Here is a 24478-nt window from a genome sequence, read left to right on the forward strand (position 1 = left end):
CATAAATTATTACTGGCAGCTCTTAATCCAGCAGAGGCATTTATTATGCTCAATACCTAATGTTTGTTAACGTTCCAATATGTCCTAAAGTATCACTACGAATTCATGTAATAAAGGCTTGTGTTCAATGCCAATGTGTTCCCAGCAAATGATAAACCTTGGTAAAAGCTTTGCTTTTATGTACTGAAATTGCTCTGCCTCTTCTGAATAGAAAATACTCTTTAATCCATCACCACTCTGCTGTCTTTTGGCACTTCCATGTGAGTGCACCCTGCTTTCCCTGATATATCTCCTACATATTGCAATTATTGCACATCATGTTCTAACCAATGTGAAAGAAATGGGAAACAATCAATTGATTACTCATTTGGTTATTTTGTTCCCCACATCTCATAAGTTACTGATGCATATTTACAACCTTGCACTAGTTTAAATGCATGGTTTTGATTTGCACATGGAATATAATTGCAGGTATCCTGCTCCTGAGAATTACAAGTGCTTAACCGTGCTTACACAAACCTCTGGATGTAATCATCTTGGCAGCACAGCCCCAGCCATGCTATCCGCTTACATAGTGTTTCCACATATAGCCTTGGCTCATTTGTCGACTCCAGTGCTCTCCAGGTTGGAGAGTGAGGCTCCCTTGTGTGTGCCTCAGTTTAATGCTGTGGAGGTCACATATAGGCTATTACCTGTCCACTTTTTATTGCTAACAGTCATGATTTTTCAACCCAGTCTGCTGATGTGTTTCATATTAGCATTAACAACATTAGGAGCTCCATTCCTACCGGCCCCACTGTGATCAAAAGGACTAATGCAAACCTTGGATGTATAAACAGGGAAATCTCAGGTAGGAGTAGAGAGGCTATTGTACCTCTGTATTTGACACCTGTACGACCACTATTGAAATAATATGTCCAGTTCTGGTGTCCTTAATTCAAGAAGGATGTTCAAAAATTGAAGAATTGAAAAATTCTTGCATCTGAGGAAGTGGGTATTCACCCACGAAAGCTCATGCTCCAAAACGTCTGTTAGTCTATAAGGTGCCACAGGATTCTTTGCTGCTTTTACAAAAATTGAAGAGGGTTCAGAGAACACCTGTGAGAATGATTAAAGGATAGAAAACATACCTTAAAGTGAAAGATTTAAGGAGCTCAATCTGCTCAGTTTATCAAAGAGAAAGTTAAGGGGGTGACTTGATCAGTCTATAAGTACCTACATAAGGAAAAGAGATTTTATAATAGAAGGCTCTTCAGTCGATCAGACAAATGCATAACAAGATCTAATGGCTGGAGATTGAAGCTAAAAAGTTTCAGACTAGAAATAAGGCACAATTTTTTGTTTAACTATGAGTACTCATAGACTGTAATCATTGGAAAATTTTACCAAGGGTTGTGGTGGATTCTCCATTACTGGTAATTTTTAAAGCAAGATGCCTTAATTCAAACAGTATGCTCTAGTTTAAGTACAGCTATTGAACCTGAAGCAGGAATTAATACATGGAATCTTATGGACTGTGTCATGCAAGAGGTCAGACTAGATTATCACAGTAGTACTTCTGCCCTTAAAATCTGTGAAGCTGTACAAATTTGCAAATGTGCTGACAAAATGGCATTCTAGCTTTGATGGTGGTGAGCACCCAGTGGAAGAGCTAGAATTTTGTGTTAATATTCTAAGATCTGGTTCATTCTTTGTTGTTAGGGCAGGCTTAATTTCAGTCCTATCAACACATTTGTTCTGGGTCTGGAAAACCCTTTCTCTCTAATTCTTCCTGAGAATGAAGAACAGTTGTTGCTTTAAAAACAATTATCCTAACTTTTGTAAGGAAATTGCTGTACAATTTTGTTACCTGTATGGAAAACTTTTAATGCATAATTTCTACTGCAAATCATGAAAAATCTCTTGGACTACAGATATCCCATACTGCAGCATTCAAAGACCAAGAAACTCTTCACTAAAACAGTCTCTCAGTGCCTTTATTCTGTAAATACATGTTATTGCTTTGCATATTACCTGAAACCACTCCACTCTTTTATGAATATAAGCAGAGAGCATTTAAGAAACCCTTGCATTATATATTACATTATCCAGTCAATGGATCCTAATCATGACATCTTTTGTATGGCATTTTGAAGATGCTAGCACTACATCGCTGCTAATTATAAATTACTACTGGTGTTTGAAAAAGCTACACTTCCACTCACTATTGCGAGTAGGAAACATGTCCTTCTCAACAAATGTCAAACTTTTTGATGCTAGGAGCTGCAGAATGAGGGTTTTTTTTTTGTTATTAAGTTTTTACTCTTTGTTCAGCTAGAAATTGCATTCTTTTTACTAAATCTTCTGCATTAAATCCATTATTGGACATTTTGTTCTCAATAATTACTTCTGTCAATAATCTTCAAAGTTTTCCATGTACTTCATTGTCTGTAAAAGAATGTGTTACAGTACCTTGATCAACTACTTCCCCTCTGCTGTTCTATTTCTTTTGTCCTACTGTCTGAAAGAGGAATCCAGGATGAGGAAAAACATTTATAACTAACACAATGTAGTTAGTAACTGATCCCCTCTCCTACGGCTTACAGACTTTGAAGTAAAGGTGAATTCCAGAGTAATGGTAAATATTGTATAACTGCATAGTAATTTTCAAAATGTGTGAACTAATTCAAGATGTTAAGTAACAAAATAATAAGCTGCACCCATATGGAATTTTGTAAAGGAAATGTGAATTTTTAAAGAAGTGGCCTCTAATTATGGGCACCTCTTTTTTTGGGTACTGAACTTTTCAGACATCAGTGTCTCAGGCTGGGCATCCAGATACTGAGGCATTCAAAATCAATGGCCATTATCAGCTAGTTATCTTCACTTATGTCTTTTCCAGTCTATGCTAGTTGAAGTAAAAATGTGGGTCAAACGAACACAAATACCAACTATGGACTAGTGCTGGCTGGTGACTTAACAGGGATAAATGTGAACTTTTAAAACATGAATTTGATACAATTGAACTCACATCTTTACAGTGACCACAATATTCAAAAGACATATTGTTTACAAATAAAGTGGTGGGACTTGGGAGGCTGGAGAACTCAGGAGATTGATAAAGGAAGTGATATGGAGACTTGGTGGGGTAATATGGTGAAACTCCCATGGCTACTGCCCATGGTCTGTGTCACTTTGGTAGGTAAATAGATAGAGCCCTTGTTTTTCATTTTATTTCATGTTATTTGGCATTTGTGAAAAATAACTTGTAAAATGAAATAAACAAACAAAACAAAACTACCCCACAGTGGCAGCTTCTGTCCTGTGGTGGCTGGGCCCAGCTCCCTGGTCTGGGCATTGTAAGCTAGTGCACAGGGTCACAGCGCTACGTATGTTTGCCCGTCTGCCTCTCTATGAAGATGGGGTGACTTCAGCCACATTTGAATGAGCGGCATTGTGACCTGGTATGTGAGGCACAGCATACATAGGGTGAGATTGGCTTGTGAACCCTCCCGCAGGGCCAGGGCTGCTGGGGGGGAGGAAGGGGAGTGCCCCCATAGGGGCTCCCCACAAGAGTTTTTCGGGGTCCCTGGAGCAGGGTCCTTCACTCATTCCGGGAGCCCTGGAAAACTCTCGCAGGGCCCAGGCCCCTGGAGCATCTTCCATGGCAATTCGGTGGCGGGGGGTCCTTCCGCTCCAGGATCCGCTGCCGAAGTGCCCTGAAGACTCGTGGCGGCAGGTTCCAGGGCGGAAGGACCCCCACCGCAGTGCCGGGTCTTCGGTGGCAATTCATCGGCGGGGGGTCCTCCCGTTCCGGGACCCGCCACCGAAGTGCCCTGAAGACCAACGGCGGGGGGGTCCTTCCACCCCGGGACCTGCTGCCAAAGTGCCAGGTCTTCAGTGGCCCAGGCCCCCTGAATCCTCTGGGCGGCCCTCTTCAGGGCCTCCCATTCTGGACCCTGACCCCAGGGCATCCGAAGATAAAACTATAGTAAAACCTCAGAGTTATGAACACCTTGGGAATAGAGGTTGTTCATAATTCTGAAATGTTTGTAACTCTGAACAAAATGTTATGGTTGTTCTTTCAAAAGCTTACAAATGAACATTGACTTGATACAGTTTTGAAACTTTACTATGCAGAAGAAAAACGATGCTTTTAACCATCTTAATTTAAATGAAACAAGCACAGTTATCTTGTCAAATCTCTTTAGAACTGTCTCTATTTTTTTAGTAGTTTACATTTAACACAGTACTGTATTTCAATTTTAAGTAATCCTCTTGCTTCCTTTTAGTGTTTATCCATGAAAAAAATGCCAGCCCAAAAGCCCACCGATTTTAATGTCCATTCAAATAGCACTAAAAAGAATGCTGCAGTAAAACATACCAGCACTAGTCTTTATAATGAGAATTAAAAATAAGTATCCAAACTTAAGCAAGAAAGTTAAGTACTACAAGATAAATGATGTAGACTTGAAAAAATCTTTAATGGTACCCTGCTTGAGGTTGCTAACACTTTTTTGCTGCTAAGGTGCATAGCTCTTGAAGCATCATTAGGCTCATTGGTGAGGCTTCAGGCTGTTGTCTTCAATCATTTGAACAGGCAGCGAAGCACTCTTCTGCTTGCATGTGTGGGATCTTCTTGGTGTTTCTCCCCTTCCTTCTTGTCACTATCAATGTCACTGTCCACTTCTCTGGACCATTTCTCTGCTGTTTCTCATACCAATTCAATTATCTCATGGTCACTAACAGGGCCGGCTCTAGGATTTTTGCTGCCCTAAGCCAAAAACAAACAAAAAACCTCCCAGAATGCCACCCCTGGAATTGTGCTGCCCCAAGCATGTGCTTGGTTTGCTGGTGCCTAGAGCCGGTCCTGGTCGCTAAGAATAGGGTGTCCATGCTCATATTTATCTGCATTTAACTATTCCTTCCTGTTCCTGTGTGGTAATATCCAAAAGCTGTCGCTCTTCAGAAACATTTAGTTGATTTATTTCCATCTGATCCTTGTTTTCCCAATTATCAGGTTGTGTTATCAATACATGGTCAAAGTTTATTTCATGAGCGTCTCAAAGACTTAGAGCCAATCTCACTCCAAGACTTGCGCACATGTAGACAGCATCTTTGATTGCCAGCTGTTTACAAAAAGCTGTAAGATTCAAATCGCATTGATCCCAGTGATAATTGCCATAAGAGGTTTCATTTGTATGTATATTTCATGTTTTCCAGAATGCCTTGGTCCATCGGCTGACCACTTGTGATGTTTGGTGGCAAAAACAAACACTGAATGCTTCCATCAATAGATTTTCAATGGCAGGATGAGATGGAGCATTATTCATCAGTAGCACAGCTCGGGGAGGTAAAGATTTTGACATCAGGCAGTCTTTTACAAGTGGAACAAAGTTTTTAAAAAAACAGTTGGTAAAAATGCCTTTATCCATCAAAGCGCTGCACTGGCGGTGGTAACGGATGGGTAGAGCTGACATAGTGAGGTCTGCAAAGCAGTGAGGTTTCACTTTTTTGAACGAACAGCAAAGGGAGCTATCATTGTGACCTGATCTTTACTGGATTTGAAATTCTTTGCCTGTTTTTCTGAACTATCTACCAGAGTCTTGTTTGGAAGCAGGTGCCAGTACTGGCCCATCTCATCACAGTTAAGCACTCGGTCCTGAGTAAGTTCGTACTGTTCAACAAATGATTTGAAAGTGTTTTTAAATTCACCAGTAGCATTCGAGTCAGCGGTCAGAAACTCCTTGCATCCCCAACTGCTGTATTTCATGCCACCGTGTGCTTGCTTTAAAATTGTCCTCTCCTTTGGATACATTTCTCAGTAGAGTAACAGTCTTTGTTATTATCACACCGGTTATAGGCATGCCTTTTAATCTTGCTCTTGCAAATCACAGATGCAGTGCCTTATTAAAATCAGCAGCTTCATGTAAATCTCGGGTTCTCAAACTTTTGTACTGGTGACCCCTTTCACATAACAAGGCTCTGAATGTGACTCACTCTTTTAAATTACAAACACATTTTTATACATTTAACATCATTATAAATGCTGGAGGCAAAACAAGGTTTGGGGTGCGGGCTGACAGCTTGCGACTCCCATGTAATAATCTCGCACTCTGAGGGGTCCTGACCCCCAGTTTGAGAACTCCTGGTGTAAATACACCTGCTTTTTACTGCTCCACTGTCTTTTGCAAATTGCTTTATTTTTTCCTGGCTTTTCCAAATATCAGTGATGGCTGATTTCCTGATACCCTAGTCTACCCCTATGTGGCTGAGGCTAACACCATGGCCTTGTCAAGTTTTTTAAATATTTCTAGCTTTATGTCAATTGAAAGTGTGACATGTTCACCCTTGCCATTGCTTGGCATTCTGCTTAGTCATGCAGTATTTGCTTTATTATTTTTTTATCTCAGCTGGTGCATTATTGCCTACTTCCAGGTCCAGATGAGGTGTGTGGGTTGACTGGTCAGTTGGTACCTCTGGTGTTCATATCTCGGAGGTTCTACTGTAAATTCCAAACAAAAGAAACCAAAGGAAACATTGGAAAACCATCCCAAGAATGTCAGGGGGCTCCATAACCCAGGAGCGCTGTCCATAATCACCATGGCCGGAGGGGTGGGGGCGTTGTGGTGGTGCTAAGGGGCAGATAAGGTTTCCTCCTATTTCCTGCTACTCGGAGTCTGGGTTGGTCAAGCTATGTCCGGACCTCAAAGTCTGCAGGGCTGCCCAAGGCTGGTGCAACGGGCGGGCTGTGGCACTGGGGCTGCCTCTGCAGCGGGCACATGAGGGGGTGGGAGCCCTGGCTCTGTTCCGCGAGGGTGCGACAGACACGCGTGGGGCCCAGCCCCAGGGGGCAGCGGCGTGGGCGTGGAGCCGGCTGGGGCCCGGAGGGGCGGAGGGAGCTGCCCAACCTGCCTAGGAGCGCTCAGCTCCCTCCCCGTTCATTGGCAGGCTCCCCTCGCCGCGCTTCCTGCTCTGGCCGCCGCGCCGCCAGCCGCAGCAGCCCGTGCCGCCAGCAGCCGTCCCTCCCTCCCTCCGGGGGCCGTTGCGGAGACCCGGGAAGGTGCTGCCGGCCGGGCTGTCCCCCAGCCCCGGGAGCGGGCCGTGCCGTGCCGCGGCGAGCAGCGCTGCAAGCGGCGGAGCAAGGTGAGCAAGTCTCGGTGCCGCCGCTTTGCAGGGCTCCTGCCCTTCCCCCGCCCGCGGCGGGGGCGCGTCCCTGCGGGGACTGCCTGGGTCCCGGGCCAGGCTCCTCGCTGCACAAATGCCTCGGCTGGAAGGTGCGCGAGGAGAGCAGCCTGGCCATGGAGGGAAAGGGACCGGTTCCCCTCCCCCCTGCAGCTTTGGTGGGGAGAGGGCGGTCAGCGGGCTGGAGGGAGCCCCATGTGATAGGGTCCCTCGCAGAGACTGTGTCAGTCAGCTGCCATGTAGCTAATCCCTGCTCCTCAGAGACTGGCAACGTGTTTCCCGGCTCCTGCAGACTGTCTCTCTGGTGGGGAGTTTCTTCACCCACCGCTGAAACGCAGCCACATCTTGGGGGTAGGGGCGCATTTAAGTGTGCAGCCAACTATACTGAGGTGCAGCCCCCTGCTTGATGCAGGGATGGTGAGAAGTAAGAGAAGGAAGCAAGGTACCACAAGGCTACTCTGGAAAAGTGTCCCCTTCTGATTCTGTTCCAGAAAAGGATTTGGGGAGGGGGTTCATCCTTTCTCCTTGGTTTGCTTATTGTCTATGGAAAAAGGGGCAACCTAGAGGCTGGATTTTAGCATGTGGAGTGGAGACTTGGCACGGGGAAGGAGTGGTTGAGAGGCACTGTGGAGGGGCATAGGGGAGCTAATAGGGGGGCTGCCAGCTGTCGACAAAGCAGGCAGCCAAACGACATAGAGGAGCATTGCACAACTTTAAACAAGCATGTTCTGCAATGGAGTAGGGACATAACCTCAAAACAACGTTAAGCGAGAGGATGTTAAGTGTGGAGTTACTGTAGTTTTTAAAGGAGGTGAAACTTGGGGTTCACAAGACAAATTGGATTCCTGCTATGTGTTTTCTCAGTGTTTTCCTGTATATGTTTATGCAGGTAACTGGACACATGAATCTCATGATAATACCTGTATGAAGTGGCTGGCATACTTACTTAATGTGACTTGCTTACTTATGAATCAAAAAACTACTTACACAGCAACTGAAATAACTATATTTTGTACCGCCAGACATCTATATTGTACAAATTAATATCTATATAGTCACGTTTGTAACATTTCCTAGGCTGCTTGCTTAGCTGTGTAACAAACTGTTCCAAATATGCAGTGCTATCTAGGTACTTTAAGCAGGCATAAACAGAGATAACAGTTTAACAGATTCTTACCCATTTGGCGAGTAAAACTGTATCTCTATTGCTGTTTTCAAGGTGGACGTTTTGCTGCCTGTTGACTGAAAGGGTCCTTTCTCCCTCATTCTCTGTTGGGAATGCTTGCTTTTAACCGTGGGTCCTTCTTTGTTCTAAAAATAATAGCTTCCTAATAAAAGAATGTTATTTTACTTTTTGTTTAATTTTCTGGTTTTTAGTAGTTTGGGATCCTGTTCTTGTAACTTTCAAAATGTTAAAGTGATCGCCTTCAAGTCTATCTTCTTAGCCTGTAAGCCAGGGGTAGGCAACCTGTGGCATGTGTGCCGAAGGCAGCACGCAAGCTGATTTTCAGTGGCAGTCACACTGCTTGGATCCTGGCCACCGGTCCAAGAGCTCTGTATTTTTATTTAATTTTAAATTAAGTTTCTTAAACATTTTGAAAACCTTATTTACTTTACATACAACAGTAGTTTAGTTATATATTATAGACTTATAGAAAGAGACCTTCTAAAAACGTTAAAATGTATTACTGGCACGTGAAACCTTACATTAGAGTGAATAACTGAAGACTCGGCACACCACTGCTGAAAGGTTGCCGACCCTTGCTGTAAGCTTTTGGGGAGAAGACTGTCTTCATGTGGTAAGTTTTTTGTTTTGTTTTTTTTGATAGCGCCTTCCACAATAAGACCTTGATCCTGATTTGGGATCTGGGATACTAACTTAATATAAACACTTAAATCTCAGACAAGTATAGAACAATGTTTCCATGAATATTAACTGTTCAAATCCAAGCAGCCTTTTATGGAGTTTCCAGAAAGACAAACCCATTAACAATGCAGTTCTTATGGTAAAATCAGGACTTCTGGAGAGAACCATATTTAAGCAATGGGCTATCAAATTTGTGCATTGTAACAACCTATCAAATCCTTTGAAATCCCTTTTGAGATTTCTAGCCATTCCACATGGGACATGTTGAATTTATGGTTCCTTCATTTGAACAGTGTGGCTGTCTTACTAGCAGTTAACCAGCCAGTCTGTCTCCACAGTAAATTATTCTGGCTTGCAAAATGACTTGTTTCTTCTACCTCAAACTGCCACATCCCCCACCCACCAATTTAATGACAATTTATGAAATAATTGGAATGAATGTTGCAATATGCTTTGCAATATCTCGTTCCATATTGTATAATCTTTCAGTGTTTGCAAGTAAGCAAATGGGTAAGCATATAGCTAAATACAGAGAATAAGTTAAAAATGAAAGTTTCATTTTGCTGGTAATTTGAGGTGATATTAAGCTAGATTTCAAATATATGTAAAAAACAAATATTCCATTTCATTTAACTAATATGTCAGTGCAAATCATCCCTCTCTTGCCACCTCTTATCGTCATCATGGATGAGAGCTTTTTGACTTTTTCCAAATGCTATGTAAGAGGAATAAAGGCTTCCCACGGCTTTGCTTTAGCCTCCCTTGAGAAGGACAGGTAGCATTCCACTACATAGTGACACACATTCCCATATGTCCCTTCACTTCATGGACAGACTAAATTGTCACTGAATCTGTCTCTCTCTTTTGGCCCCTATTGCTTTGTTGTTTTTGTGTCATCTTCTGTGTTTCATTTTTATAAATTCCCCCCCCCCCCCCCCCTTTTGCTGCTCCTTCCATGATGGCTTCCACTCTGTGTAGCTATACATTGCCTATGGTGGCCCCTTGGGACTGTGCTGCAGATTTTCTTGATTCTGCGCCACGTGCAATGAAACCAATGGCTGACTTCTGTTTGGTGGTGCCACAGTTCCCTTGCACATGTGAAGTGCTCCCATAGCCAGCTGGCTATGTGTGAGGCTTTGTTGTTCCAATTAAGCCACACGTGGTTTTTTTTATAGCAGGGAGGGAAGGCAAGTGTCTTTCAGGAAACCACACTATTTCCTGTTGCCTCGAAGACAGGACAGATACCGGCTTATACAACTTTATCTGGCATTGTTTCTGCCCTATTTGCCATTCAAACCCCAAAGTAGTCTGGTATTTTGTGCATTCCCCTACCCCTCTTGAGGTTGGGGAAAGAAAAAAGAACAGGTGTTGCTTAATTGGAACAACAAAACCTTAAACATTGTGCCAACTATTTTAAAAGCAGGCTCTATTAGGGCACTGTAATACTGGTAAGCAATAAAGTCAATTTATCTGCTCTTCACTAGCTGCTGATGTCCTCTTTCACCCTGTCTGTGATTTGGTTTACTTCCATCCATAGATCTGCTGGGAATTTCCACCATCATTAAATACTTAATAAGGTAGACACTGGGAATTGCATCCCATTGGGATCGCAAGTTAGCTAGCTGGTCTCTTTATTAAAAACACACCTATTCAGAGAATGTACAAAATATTAATAGACAATCCATCCCTTTCAAATTGGGGCAATGTCCCCAAACTCTGTGTTTGTTATCGTTACCCACTGCATCAGGCTCACTTTTGTTTGTGAAATTCCAGCACCACACAGAATCTTAGATATAGCTGCTTTCAGAGAAGATACTTTATTCTGTGACTGTTGTCTTTGATTTGATTCTCGAGTGTTTTGGTACAAGTAGTATAATGGATGTTCAGGATGTAGGAAATCTACTATTATGTCTTTTACAGTATGCCTTAAGATTCCAACTGAGACTGGGGCCCTGTTGTGCTAGACCTCATGTGGACATTAAGAACAGATGCTATTTTGTGAAGAGGTATATTTATGGGTGGCTGTTTTTTTGCACATAATGTGATCATTTCTCTTTGCTCCTAGATTTATCAAAATATTCCATTTTATAGAAACAGCACTGAGTGCTAAAATGAAGTAATTCCTATCTGATTTGGCACAACAGAATTGTTAAATATCTTACAACTATGAGAAGCTGCACAGACCAAGTGTTAGCAGTGTGTGGTTTGAGCCTGCATACCTTACTAATTAAATGTGCCCATTTAAGTCAATTGAAGTTTTATCTCGATGCTTAAGAACTTCAAAATTGTCCCTAAAATAGTCACATCTGATTTAATAGCTTTTTTTCTCCACCTTCAAAAGAAAGACATTCATATTTAATGCTGAACTTAACTCCCCAATTATGTTGACTAGTGCATGGTCTTTGGTAAGATCACTAGCTATTTAGAGATCCTTGAAATGTCAAGACACAACACTGTTGATGGAAGAACTGCAATATGATAAAACAGATTATTCTAACTGCTTCATCTAAAGGCTGAGAACAAATCTCTGGGATTAAAAATTAAATAACAATCCAATAGAAAGCTGATACCTGAAATGTAATGTTGGTTGAGGCATAGGAAATTCAGCTTGTTTCTCAAAAGGAAAGCTGACATCTTAAATCTGAGGTTGGTTAAAGCAAAGGAAGTGCATCTCCTGTCCAACTTGAATGCATGAGAAAGACAGAAGTTTCAGAACTGTGTAAAGTGGGTTCTATTTATTTATTTGAAGTTGTTTAGTTCAGCAATGGATTGGCCTCAAAACATTTATAAAACTTTCCAGCAGGCAACTTCCAGTATCAGTAAAACATCGGTTCAAATTTAGAGTATGCAGGTATCTTCTGGAGGGCCGGGGGAAGATATATTAGTAAAATAGTTATTTAGCTGCGGTACTAAAACAATTGTCTCTTTCTTCAGAGTCAACTTTTGTGTTCTTTGTTTCTGTGCATTTAAGTGGAAATACAATGTTTCATTCACTTATTTTGGTCTTTTAAAATAAGATGTGAGGTGTGAGGAATGCACTCAAAGGAGCAGATCTCTAATATGTCCATGAATAGCCCCATTTAGAGCAGTTTAATCTTTTTTTCAAGTGAAAAGTCATGCCTTTCTGGTGTATAATCTACATCTGTCAAATAATCACACACAGATTACTAGAACTAAGGAATTAATTCACTGATCAACACATTCTTTCAGTCATGATAGTTGATCAGTATGTATATCAGGGGTAAGCAACCTATGGCACGGGTGCTGAAGGCGGCACACAAGCTGATTTTCAGTGGCACTCACGCTGCCCGGGTCCTGGCCACCCGGGCCTTATTTACTTTACATACAACAATAGTTTAGTTCTATATTATAAATTTATAGAAAGAGACCTTCTAAAAACGTTAAAATGTATTACTGGCACGTGAAACCTTAAATTAGAGTGAATAAATGAAGATTCGGCACACCACTTCTGAAAGGTTGCTGATCCCTGATGTATATATTAACTTCACTATGACATTGGTAATTTGTCTATTTGTGATGGCTGTGTTTTCCAGTGAAATAAAAAAGCAACTATTTATTTTTTTAATGGATTTAATTATTAGTAAATTAAAAAACACAAAGCTAATTATGAGTGATAAAACTATACATGAAACTACATAACACTTTTTAAAAAGCATTCTTTAAAGTCACTAAACCAAGCATGTTTTTCAATGAGGTTTTCATATACCAAGAGGTATCCTAAGGCAGCTCTTCACATCTGACCCAGGCAAGATGTTTAAATTCTGTCATTGTTACACTTCTCTCCTCATGCCTGCAAATAATACATGGCACATAGTGTGGCAACATTCCCTGCCCTTTATGCAAATGCCAAACCTGCTCCACCAGAATCTACAACTTGCAAAAAAAGGAAGTTTTAAATCTGTCATTTTGCAAACATAGGAGAAGAGCACAATATGAGGAAGAAACATTACTCTATATTCTCTCCTGATGAAAGGAGCTGGAGTAGTCTGTGTCACCAAGAAAAGAATCTGAAATTATACTAGCTTGGACAAATTTTAAAATGAAGACCTAAGTTAGCCTACTGCACTGGAGACTAAACTGATCACCAACTGGGATGAGATACCAAAAAAAACTTACCCCTTTCCTCCCTCTGCCAGTGGAGTAGCATTACCCAGTCAGCATCCAACATTAGCCGCTGCCAGAGAGGGGTTAACTCACACGGTAGACAATGGCTTGTTCCAGTATGACAGTTGTTGTGGCTTTTTAATATCTCATCAGGCTTTTATGGAGTACTCCACACTGAAATCCAATGAAATTTGCCATAAAAAGTGATGGCACAGTATGGCCTTGTGATCTTCAGGTTACAAATCTAGGGGAGAATGCTTTCCTTGCTAGGTATACTCCAATTCTTATTTACCTAACTGAGCTATTGTAGAACCACAGCTCTTCTTGATTCCAGTGAAAGTCTGATATATTCATGAAATTATCCTAGCAAAGAAGTATGTATGTGACTTATTTATTTTAATTTACAGATTTCCACACTCTTTTGAAATGATCGGGCTAGGAAACAGCCGGCGAGGGATGAAATCTCCACCTCTTCTAATAGCTGCGCTTGTGGCTTGTATGATCGTTTTGGGCTTCAATTACTGGACTGCACGTTCTCGAAATGTTGATCTACAGGTAGTATTCTTGTACTCCTTCCTGTAGATTCAAATAGATATGGCTGCTAAAGACATTTATTCTTGTGGACTGTATGAAAACAAACCAAAAGAGGGCAAAACTTTGCGTTTGCTTTGTGAATCTCCACTCCTAATAGTTTCCCAGCAAAGGGATGAAGAGAAGTATCTGTGAAAGGCATTGCACTTGCACTAGCCAGTCATATCCATTCAGGTAATTTTGCAGCTTTATACTGCTATTATAGCTCCATGATAAACTTCCCTTGTTATTAAATATTCAAGTTTGGTGTTTGGTTTTGGGTTGATTTTTTTTTTTGTTGTTCTTTCAGCACATCACCACTGAAACACCAAATTTTTGCTCTTCATCAGCTACTGCCAACTTTTTTGTCTCCCAAACTTTTCCTTGCCTGCTCCTGCATTTGGGCTTATGGCTGCCCTTGCTGCTTAGGACATTATAGAGTTACATAAAGAGGCAAGCAGCAACTGATATTGAGCAAGCTAAAATGCAAAGTAACTTTCCCAGATTTTTATTTCTATCAGACATAAGAATCAAAAGTCATTACTATCCTGGATCACACTTGATTCAGTAACCTAGAGGTGAGTTTGCCATTATTGATTGCCTACGTTGTGCAGTGCCTTTCCCCAAAGGAAATGTAAAATTCTTTACTTCCATTAAACCATCCCATGCCATGGCAACAGTTTGAAAAGAAGCACCATTCAGATCTTATGGGTTGGGCTGCACTTAGAGTCTTTACCATTACATTTCAAAATGCTTTCTGTTTACTCACCCACTTTCTTGGCAGGACTTCACTGCCATGCTGACTAAGATGGAATGAGTTTTCTCTGCTTCTGCGGTTTAATCATGAGCATTTTTCTCTGTTTTTCCATTGTCTCATCTCCTATGGTAATTGCAATATAGGAGCTTAACCCCAGCTGCAAAGGGTAGGCAAGTGGCTTCTTTAAACATAGCTCTGTCTAGCTGGGCACATAGTGGAGTAACAAGGCTTCTCCCTTGAAGTCTCAGTAGATACAATGATTTTGATATATCCTGTTAGATTCCAGATTGAGTATGAGCTTCGGTCTGAGACTGTAGATGTTTTAATCTGGTTGACGAATGCTGTTGAAATTTGTACACCCTCCTTCTGAAAATCTCTACTGATTCTGGCAGTTACACAAATTAGAAGGAAGTATATAAATGACTCTTAGAGAACAAGCAATAGAACATATGAGGTACCTCCAGAGTGTCCTGCAAAAATTGAATCAATTCTTAAAATAAATAAATACATAAAATCCCCAGACTTAATTCATTGACATTTTCTCTATATATGATGGTGATTATTTCTTTTGTTGAATCTTCCTATGGTTCTCAGTATGGTCTTGAAGCAATCCAGAAAAAAGTGTTAAATTTCCCATATTTATAAAGTTGGATTCTTCACAAATATGTATCTTTGCCCTGCAGCCATATACCACCCATTCACACAAAATAAGAAAGTCAGGCTGGGGCAGTACTTGCATGGGGGGGTGAGAGGTTAGGTAGCTCTTCAAGAAATATATATTGATGATCTGAGTGGGGGTGTTCTTTCCTCTGAGTCCTAAACACGTTCTGACCACTTAATCACTAAAGACCCTAGAGTACTTTTTGCGAGGGTGGGGGTTTAACTCTGGTGTCCAACCAACATGTATATTTCAGTCTCACTGACACGCTTCATGCAGGTTTAGATATAAGGTATATGTGGTATTTGCTGCCTGCCCTAAACCGTTCCATAAGGTTGCTGTGTGTGGTTAAACAGCTACTGGTTTTCACTACTGGGTGGCCTCTTAATAGAAATGGCGTATTAGTTTGTAGCCTCTTTGTAGGCCATAGAGCTATTTTATGTAGTGGCAATGCAAGAAACCTACAGACCTATATTCTGTAAGACGCTAGCTTAAGTGTTTTTGTTTGGGTTGAAACATTTGTTTTTATTAATTATACTAATAAAAATATTTAAAGCTTTGCTTTGCCCTCAGTGTGAATGTTGTCATTGTGCACATTCAAGTTCCCAAACACACACACAACTTAATTCTGCTGTGCCTGATTCCGGGACCAGAGCCTTTTAAACCCTCAAATCTAATCAGTGACAAATTGGAAATTCTTAAAAATCAATAACCACTCAATGGATTAGGTAACCACTCTGAGATGAGGGACACTTCGTAAATGCAATATAAAAAGTAGCCAGTGAAGATGAAGGTGGTAGACTGAAAATCTGTAACAGGTGAATCAGATTTTCTCTTCACAGAAAGTCTGAAGTCAGATCGTACAAAGAAATACTCCTTGTAACACTAATTTAAAGGAACCATCTATATTTATCTCTTGTTTGTCTGCCTCCTTTCAGAGTCGGATTATGGAACTAGAAAGAAAAGTCCGCAGGGCAGCAGCAGAGAGAGGGGCTGTTGAACTCAAAAAGAACGAATTCCAAGGAGAACTGGAGAAGCAGCGTGAGCAGATTGATAAAATCCAGTTCCTCCACGGTTTTCAGATGGAAAATGTCAATAAAGTGCACCAGGATGAGAAGGTAGGACCTCTTCAAGCTGTGCTGTTGACCTTAGTCTTAAGCTTTCTCATGTGTGGGATTCTTACCATGCTATTCTCTGTAAGGAAGTAGGATTCTTTAAATATTTCAGCTAATACAAAAGCAATCATGCAGACATCACTACTAGTGGCAAAATGTGCAGTGCTCAAAAAATGGAATTCTAACACAGATCTCTGTATTCAGAATTGTCAAAGAAATGATGAAAAATTTGTAATGGAGAAAATAATCCTTCATGGGTGACAAAATGGGGGGCAATACACCAAAATCTGGTGTCTCATGGATGCGTTACATAGAGTTATAATATAACAAATACAGCACATGATGCTGTTGCTAAATAGCACTTTAGAAGTTGCAGGTGGTATTTTCAGCATTGACCAAACTCTGCTCCTGTTTTGAAGTCAGTGATAAAAATAACTTAACTTGGCCTCATGATCCTATGCTGGTCCTTTCTGTGTCAAAAAACCTCTGTGTACATTGTTATTCATCATCATGGGTCATGGTCTCTTTGCAGGCTGAACACCACCTGGATCAATCTCTGGCTTGGTTCTTAAGGTAGTCTGGCTGAATATTCAGTTTATGTCCATCACTGCCAGTCTTAGCATGTCACCAAAGCTTTTGGTGCCCATGTAATCACCGGTCATGTAGGAGCTTTCATTGGTAAACATACTTTAGAATTCATTGGTCTTCCATTCTAATAATATGCCCATACCAAGAAAGCTGGTGAAATCTAGCTGGTGCTGATGGAGGTGGTTGCTGGGTTAAGCTTTGAATATCTTCATTTCTGATCTTGTCCTGCCACTTGCTATGGAGCATCTGATGAATATGACAAGAATTGAAAACATCAGTGCAGTGGTCTTCAGTCTTCCTCAGGACCTTCTTTTCACATGCAACAGCCTTTGTGTAACTGTGGTTTTCTGCAGCTTCTTGGCAAGGTTGATGTCATGATATCCCGACAGAGGCCGCTGCAGGGATAGAAACATGGTAGCATCTGCTGTTATAGGAGTGTTCACAACTTCCAAAGTTGTCTTTGACTCTGCCCAAATATTTGACAGTTGTCACATGCTCGATATCTCATCCGGGTTGTAATCTCGAGCTGACGGCTGCTTGATGGTAATGTCCAGGGACTTTGTTTTAACTGAATAAAGAGTCAGACTGATGTGTGCTGCTCTTGCCTGACCAGATTGGCCTTCAGCTGCAGCCATATGTCAGATTGAGCCAACCAGATGATGTCATCGGCATATTCAGGATCTCAAAATAGAATGACACTCAGCTACCCTCCACTGACAACTGCCTCCTGAAGCTTATCCACCAATCAGTCAATGCCGATATTAAACAATGATGGTGACAGGATGCAGCCTTGCTGAACGAACTCCCATTGAAATAGGAAACCATTCTCTGTATCTACTATTAATTTGAACAATGCTTTGCATTCCATTATAGAGCTCTTCTGTCAATGATGCTGTCTTCCCAGGGATGCAGAGTTGCCTATTAGATTCCACAAACTTGTAGATGCACTGAATCAAAGGCCTGATGGAAGTCTCTAAAAACTGTTGTGCATGCTTATTAAATTAAGCCATCTTCTCAACAGCTGCCTTAAGATAAAAATCTGGTTGACAGTGGAATGACCAGGTCTAGCTACACTGAATCCCAGCCTTTACCACAGTGTGCATTGCTGATTCAAGACATTAACATAGGAGTGATGATTTCCTCCGGAACTGACAATAGCTTAGTACCATTATAGTTGCTATATTTGGCCTTTTGGCCTTTACATTAACTTCTAAAATAAAAATAGCAGCAAGAATTCCAAGGATGTTTGTATTCCCTTGTGCTTACATAGGTGTAATGATCGTTGTGTGTATGTGAAGGTCTTGCACATTGTGCACCCCTCCCCAAACCCAATATGATTAGCAAACAAGCTCAGAAGTATTCAGATACTTTTGCAGAAGAACTAGAATCTGTGAATTTTGAATGCTTGGGGCTGGCAGTTCTGCTTTAACAGATGGAGAATTCTTTATATGAAAAATGACACACACATCTACTTTAAAATATTGTGACATGATTTAAATATAGCTTTTCTGAGCCTTTTGTTACTAAAGTTCACTAGGGAGATGTTTGTTCCTCAAAGATTTTTTCCTTTGGGAACCATCCCTGATCCAGTAGTAACTTCCCCACTTTGCTGCTGGATGACTTCTGCTGATGGGAATCCTTTTTGGGTTATTGTTCCTGTTATGAAGTGCCTTCTGATCTACTCTCTTGAGTTGTGGCCTTCAGGGACCAGCGAATCTCAGCAGACTGGATGTAGCTGAGTAAACAGGAAAGTATAAGAACTGTGTTAAGATAGACTTGTGCTCCACTTGAAATTGTATGGCACCTTATTCTGGACCATAGTTTGCTATTCAAACCTTTGGATGGAAAAATACATCGTAAGTTATGAGCTGCAACACTTACAAACAAAAATCAGCAGCGGGCATTGAGACACTATGGTGAGGGAGGCGATTTAAGAATCTAAATAGTATTGGCTTCCTGTTACACCCCAATGTTCTCTTTAAAAACCTTGTTAAGTTTTGTTTTCCTTGAAAAGGCTTGACAGACCAGGTTTATTATGTACTTTTATATATTTTATTTAAGAAATTTGCTCCAGTTTGAAATTAATCCTTGGATGTTTTAAACACAATGCTCCAGAAAGGTGTTTACATTAACATCTGAAATAGTGTTGACAGAATCCCAGTGAGCACTTTATTGTGGTTGGATTGTTGCCAGATTTCCTGTCTAGTAGTGATGGCTGCGGCTACTTCTAGGTCCTGTGGGACCCATTTGCCCTTACTTTCCTCAGTGAAGATACCTCTGTTTTGCATCTCTGAATATACAGCGCTCTAATGCTAGGTACCCTCCCTCTCTATTTTTGGCATCTATCCATGTTCCATTTGTGCTCCTCAAGAAGCACAGTCAAATAATGTCACCAGAAAAATGACATTACACTCTGCCTAACGCGTAGACATCAGCGCTTATGATATTTTGAAGTAATGTGAACTCTTGCATTTTACAGTTCCTTCTCTTTGGTAGATTCCCTCTGAACTGTGGGAAGATTGTTAGACCTCTGTTTCCAAAATACTTTCCTTTAAATGGTCCCTTCTAAAAGGCAGGCCTTTTAACATTCAGTAATGGAATACTCCCTAGGGTCTTCTGTTAAAACTACAAGGCCAGCATTGTAGCCCAAGCTATGTGAACATTAAGACACCAGGCTCTCTGCTATCCTCTGCTTTTGTGAACAGACAGTAGCATGTTCCTGCGTAGTAGCACTGGAAAGTGTGTGCACACTAGCCTCTTACACCTTCCAACTCTCCCATGGAAACCGTTTGTGATGTGACATGTATTCAGTCTCTGCCTCTTCGGATGAGAGGGAGGCCTGATTTCCATGGCCCCATGTTCCCAACTTCTCCCAATCCCCCTGCCACCATGTTGGTGATCTTAGCACAAGATCACACTGACTAAGCTTACACTGCAAACTGGAGAGGAAAAGCCGATGGAAAGATGGTTGCTACAGGAGTGTGCTGCTCTGCAGTATTGACCTTAGCCTCCAGTGGAACCTGAGTGTGCAATGGTTCTGTGGACTAAACTCCCTGCCATTGTGGGGATGGAGGCCAACCCTGCCTTCTATGGTGAAGGAGGAAGAAACGGAGTCCAGTTCAGTTTCCTTGTTCCTAGGAGGGAATGACATGCATAAAAGAACACTTAGCCCTTTATGGGAGAGCTTATAAATTAGTACATTACTCCCTTTCTTCTCTCATACCCGTGCATTTTGAAGTGTTTTGACTGAGAAAAGAGTAAGGGCTTTACAAATGGGGAAAGCTCTCAGAAGAAATGCTCTCTTGCACAGAAATTCCAAGCCCTGAATTTTGGCAGTTATGTGCAATATGGTTAGCTAACTCATATTTCAGACCGTTCCATGAATGATCAGCATTTCAGCAAAAACCTTATTGAAAACCAAAAGTATTTGACATGAGAGAGGGGGGATTTTTATTTATGTTTATGTTTTTGTAGGGCACATGATGTGTGGGGGAAATGGGGAGAGTTCCATGGGCCTGGGAGAGAACAAATCTTTAGGTTGTAGATGGCTGAACACTCTCAGGTAACATGCAAGGCCAACCTATTGCTGCAGTTCTTTACTAGACATATTGCCTTTCATTTCATTGTCCTACTGTCTGTGTGACAATGGATGAATAACTTTCAGGAGTTAATTATTCACTGGATTAGTTGCATATCAAATATGTATTGCCATGGTGGCAGATAGTATAACACAGAAGATTTTTGGAAAAGAATTGTGAGATCAAGCCCAGTAGAGCCCATCTGCAACTGAGATCCTTCTCCCTCCACTTCCCCAAGGACCTGCAGGATAGCAGCTTGCAGAGTGGCTTGCTGAGCAGGCTGACATTAGGGCTACCCCTAGCTCTTGAGCAGGGTCAGCTAGGATGAAATCTACTTAAAATGGGTCAGATGCTGTCAACATCCATGTCCTGTTGTGGCTTAGGGGTATTAGGAGCTTTGCCCTACCCCAGTGTCTGGCAGAGAAAAAGCACCATGCCTTCTCTGAGGAGAGGCAGACTCTATACAGGGACCCCTTTGAGGTCAGCACAAAAGACTTCTCCATCTTCTTGCTGCATACAAATGATGCCCCACGGTGGCTGGAGCTGGGAGAGGGGGTTGAGGTTGTCCACTAGGTATTAACAGGAGAGTCACTGGTTGCTAGGGATAGATGGCTGCTCAGGCAGCTGACTGAATGAGGATCCACCTGAGATGAAGGCAGTAGAGCTGGTTGGGAATTTTTCAACAATTTTTTTTGTTGGAAAGTGCTCCATAGTCAAACCGGAAATGTTGCCCCTTTTGTGGGAAGTATCATCTAAACTTTTTTGTGTTTCACGGTGGAATTTTGGGAGTGGGGACAAGAGACCATTATAACCAGTAGCCCAGTGGCTATGGCACTCAGCTGGGATGCAGGAGATATGAGTCTCTGCTGTGCCTGAATCAGAGCAGGAACTTGAACCCAGATCTCCTACATCCACTGTGAGTGCCCTAACCATCAGGCTGTAGATCCCATCTCTCTTCCATTCTCAGTCTTTCCTGTTAGAGCTGTTCAAATTTTCAAGGATTAGTCTAGATTTGACAAATCACTTACGGCAATTCAGACAGAAGTAGACTGAAGAGTACAGGTCTTATGCTATACAAAGCACACGGGATCTTTTATAGGAGAAGGCAAATATTCAGCATTTATTGAAAATACAACAGTTAGCATATGCTTTTTAGTCATGCGCACACGCGCACACACACTCCTGCCAGTTGATATTTATAGTTACCAGTCTGTTGTAGCTCAAGTCAATGTAATGGAAGTACAAACACATCCTTAGTTTGGGGATGTGAAAGAAAGTACTACCCCTTTAAGGAACAGGCTGGAGCCTACAGCCTGGGGATAATCCAGCAGGCCGTGCCCCGCCCTGGGATTGAGCTATTTAAACAGAGGAATGGGAAACTGAGGAGAGAGGGGAGTAGAAGCCAGGCAGGCTACAGAGAGTGTTGGTTTCTCTTTCTGGCATCTGGAGACCAACCTAACCTGATTCAGAGACTTGAGTATGGATGTTAAATTTGGGAGCATTGAACCGAGATCCTGATGAACTGTTTGTGGTAATAATTCCTGTCCTGAAGCCTTATTAAAAAGGGAACATGATATATTAATGTGGGTTGGCTTCTCTTTGTCCCATCTGTTAAAGCAATTCTGTTGCTGCCCCAATTAGGGGAAGTTGCAGGGGGGCATACCTATGTACCCTTGTGGCTCGATGTGGTGTACACCACGCAGCACACCTACACGCTTTCACAGATTTGTGCTGAAAATCTTTCTGTTATGCCTTCTACAAAATCAAATAGCAGTAACTTCATGTGAGATTGTGCATTGCAATAGTCCTGGTTAATTTTACTGTTACCCTGTTGTTTACTATGCCAAATTCTCCATCTTTAAAATGGTCTGTGGAACATGAGCCAAACTGACCCTTGGCATATGGTGTTTTTATCTGAAAACTTTTCTATTTCCCTGAGTTACATGATTGGAAGAAAAGGGAATTTAACTTCTTCACTCAATAATTTTGTCTCCTCATAATTACATGAGCAGTTTCGTATTAGAAATTTTGAAAATTTTCAGCATCACTAAGTAATAATATGGACTAGTCCCTTTGGATATTTTGAGAGGGTATCCAAGTACAATTAAATTATTCTGGCTTAGAAAAGAAAACGCAGTACGCTTGCATTAACTTGGTTAGTTTTTAAATACCTTTTTATAAATATTTTTGATATGTGTTTTTGAAGCACACTGCTCAGTACTGACACTATTGATTGGCTGCCTTTGTGTGTGTGTGTGTGTGTGTGTGTGTGTGTGTGAAAGATTATAACAGTCTATCAGATTCATAACCTGATTTTTTGGTTTAGTTCAGTTACACTCACATTGAGCAGGTTTCTTTTCCTTCTTAGAAGCAGATTAAGAAAAGATAATATATTTATCTAATTCTGTAATTCTAGATTCAAATCGTAAATATTTGACTATTAGGAAGCTCATATGGTTGTAAAAGACTCTTAAGTCAAATCTTTGTAATAACCTGAGCCCCTCAAGCCAAATGGAAAAAATGTGTACAAAGAAAATAATTGATAAATGTTATATACTCATAAAATATAACGTAAAACTCATAAAATATTAATACCCAAATGTTAATGGATATGGTATAAATCTACAAGATGACATTTAAAGTTTTCTGTTGCTTTGTCCTTGGATCATGTTGTTTGGTCATGTTATTTTAGAGGTCTTAAGTACGGGAATAATGCTATGGGCCTTATTCGCATCTTGTTTACACCAGTTGTATGTTGGTGTTAGTCTGACCCCATTCTGATAGGGATCCTCCAGGCAATAAGGATCAGTACTAGTTTGAATATCAGTAAATGTAAAGGTGAAATAATGGGTTTGCTATGTTCTGTTTTCCTTCCCTCTCTGGTAGCTGTTCCTCTGCATATTTAACTAATCATTCAGAGATGTTGTTAAGGTAAGCCCCTGTTTTATTTGGCCACTCAACAAATACGTTCTTTAATATTGGTTTTCTGATTTGCCATGAAATAGCAAACGCTTTGGGCCAATTTCACCCATGAATCTTCTTATGTCAATAGCGTTGCACCTGTTTACAACAGTGGTGAACTTTGTTAGCATTAAAAATTGTATTGAGCAATCATACTCCTGTGCAAACTTAGAAGGCCATGTGCTCCCGGAACTTCTTTGCCTTTCTATATCCAATGTCCTACTGCATGCTGTTTTTCCTCTTTCTTCCTCTACTCATAATGTGTGGGGGGCGCGGTGGGAGGAGGAATAAGAAAAAAAGTAACTTAAAATAAGTACCTTCCTTGTTAAGCTATGCAGTGCCACTATTTTTGTGAAGGGTGCAGGAGTTGACCAGGTGGAGGGAGAAAGATGAATAAGCACTACAGTATGAGAGGAGTAGGCTGGAACATATCAAGTTTGTGGTGTTTTGTGTTTTCATAATAGTGTCAAAATGGAGAGTTTGTACAGTACTGAGTATGGGGAGGGGTGGCAGGAAGTAAGAGCCCATGAGCCAGAGGAAAGTTATACAAACACCTCAGTGTCCCCCTCTGGTTCGGTTTCATCCTCCAGCTCTACACAGAGGTGGTTTGGAGCTTTACCACTCTGGTTCTCTGGGCTGACTGCGTCACCCACATCCAGGGTTTGTGGTTCAGTCAGGGAATCCACATCAAACTCTGGTATCATGTCTAGCAAACATATGGTCAAGCTCTTCATAGCAAGAGTAGGCTGTAGTACCTCTCTGTACAGTTAAATTGTGTTTCACATATCTGGGGCCACTCAGAGCTTCTTTTCCTTACTGCAGCACTGCAGAGAGTCTTGATAGTATCTGCTTGTATACCTGTGCCAAGATACAGATGTGCAAAATAAAGCTCCTCTACCAGAGCTCAGTAAAGTCCAGAATCTCGGTCTGGGACCATGGTGCAGCAGCAGGAGGCAATGTATGGTGTGGTGGGAGGAGTAATGAGGAGTATGACACAAAAGTATGTGTGAACTCTCACCACAAATTGGAATTACAAAGAGCTGCACCTGGCTGTATGCAACTATTGAAATGGTGATGTGACAGATTGACCCTGGA

At 41.4% G+C, this 24478-nt stretch overlaps 1 protein-coding gene across 1 annotated transcript in view; it reads left to right on the forward strand.

The window, feature by feature from the left end:
* The first annotated feature begins 7047 nt into the window (after positions 1-7047).
* Positions 7048-24478, forward strand: part of GOLM1 (golgi membrane protein 1) — a 56623-nt gene continuing 39192 nt past the window's right edge. Inside the window, exons 1-3 of the mRNA XM_050945952.1 lie at positions 7048-7125; positions 13564-13711; positions 16080-16259. Of these exons, the coding sequence (XP_050801909.1) occupies positions 13583-13711; positions 16080-16259 (309 nt within the window). The 5' untranslated portion in view covers positions 7048-7125; positions 13564-13582. The remainder of the gene's footprint in view (positions 7126-13563; positions 13712-16079; positions 16260-24478) is intronic.

This window comes from Gopherus flavomarginatus, chromosome 3, assembly GCF_025201925.1.
Source record: "Gopherus flavomarginatus isolate rGopFla2 chromosome 3, rGopFla2.mat.asm, whole genome shotgun sequence".
NCBI lineage: Eukaryota > Metazoa > Chordata > Testudines > Testudinidae > Gopherus > Gopherus flavomarginatus.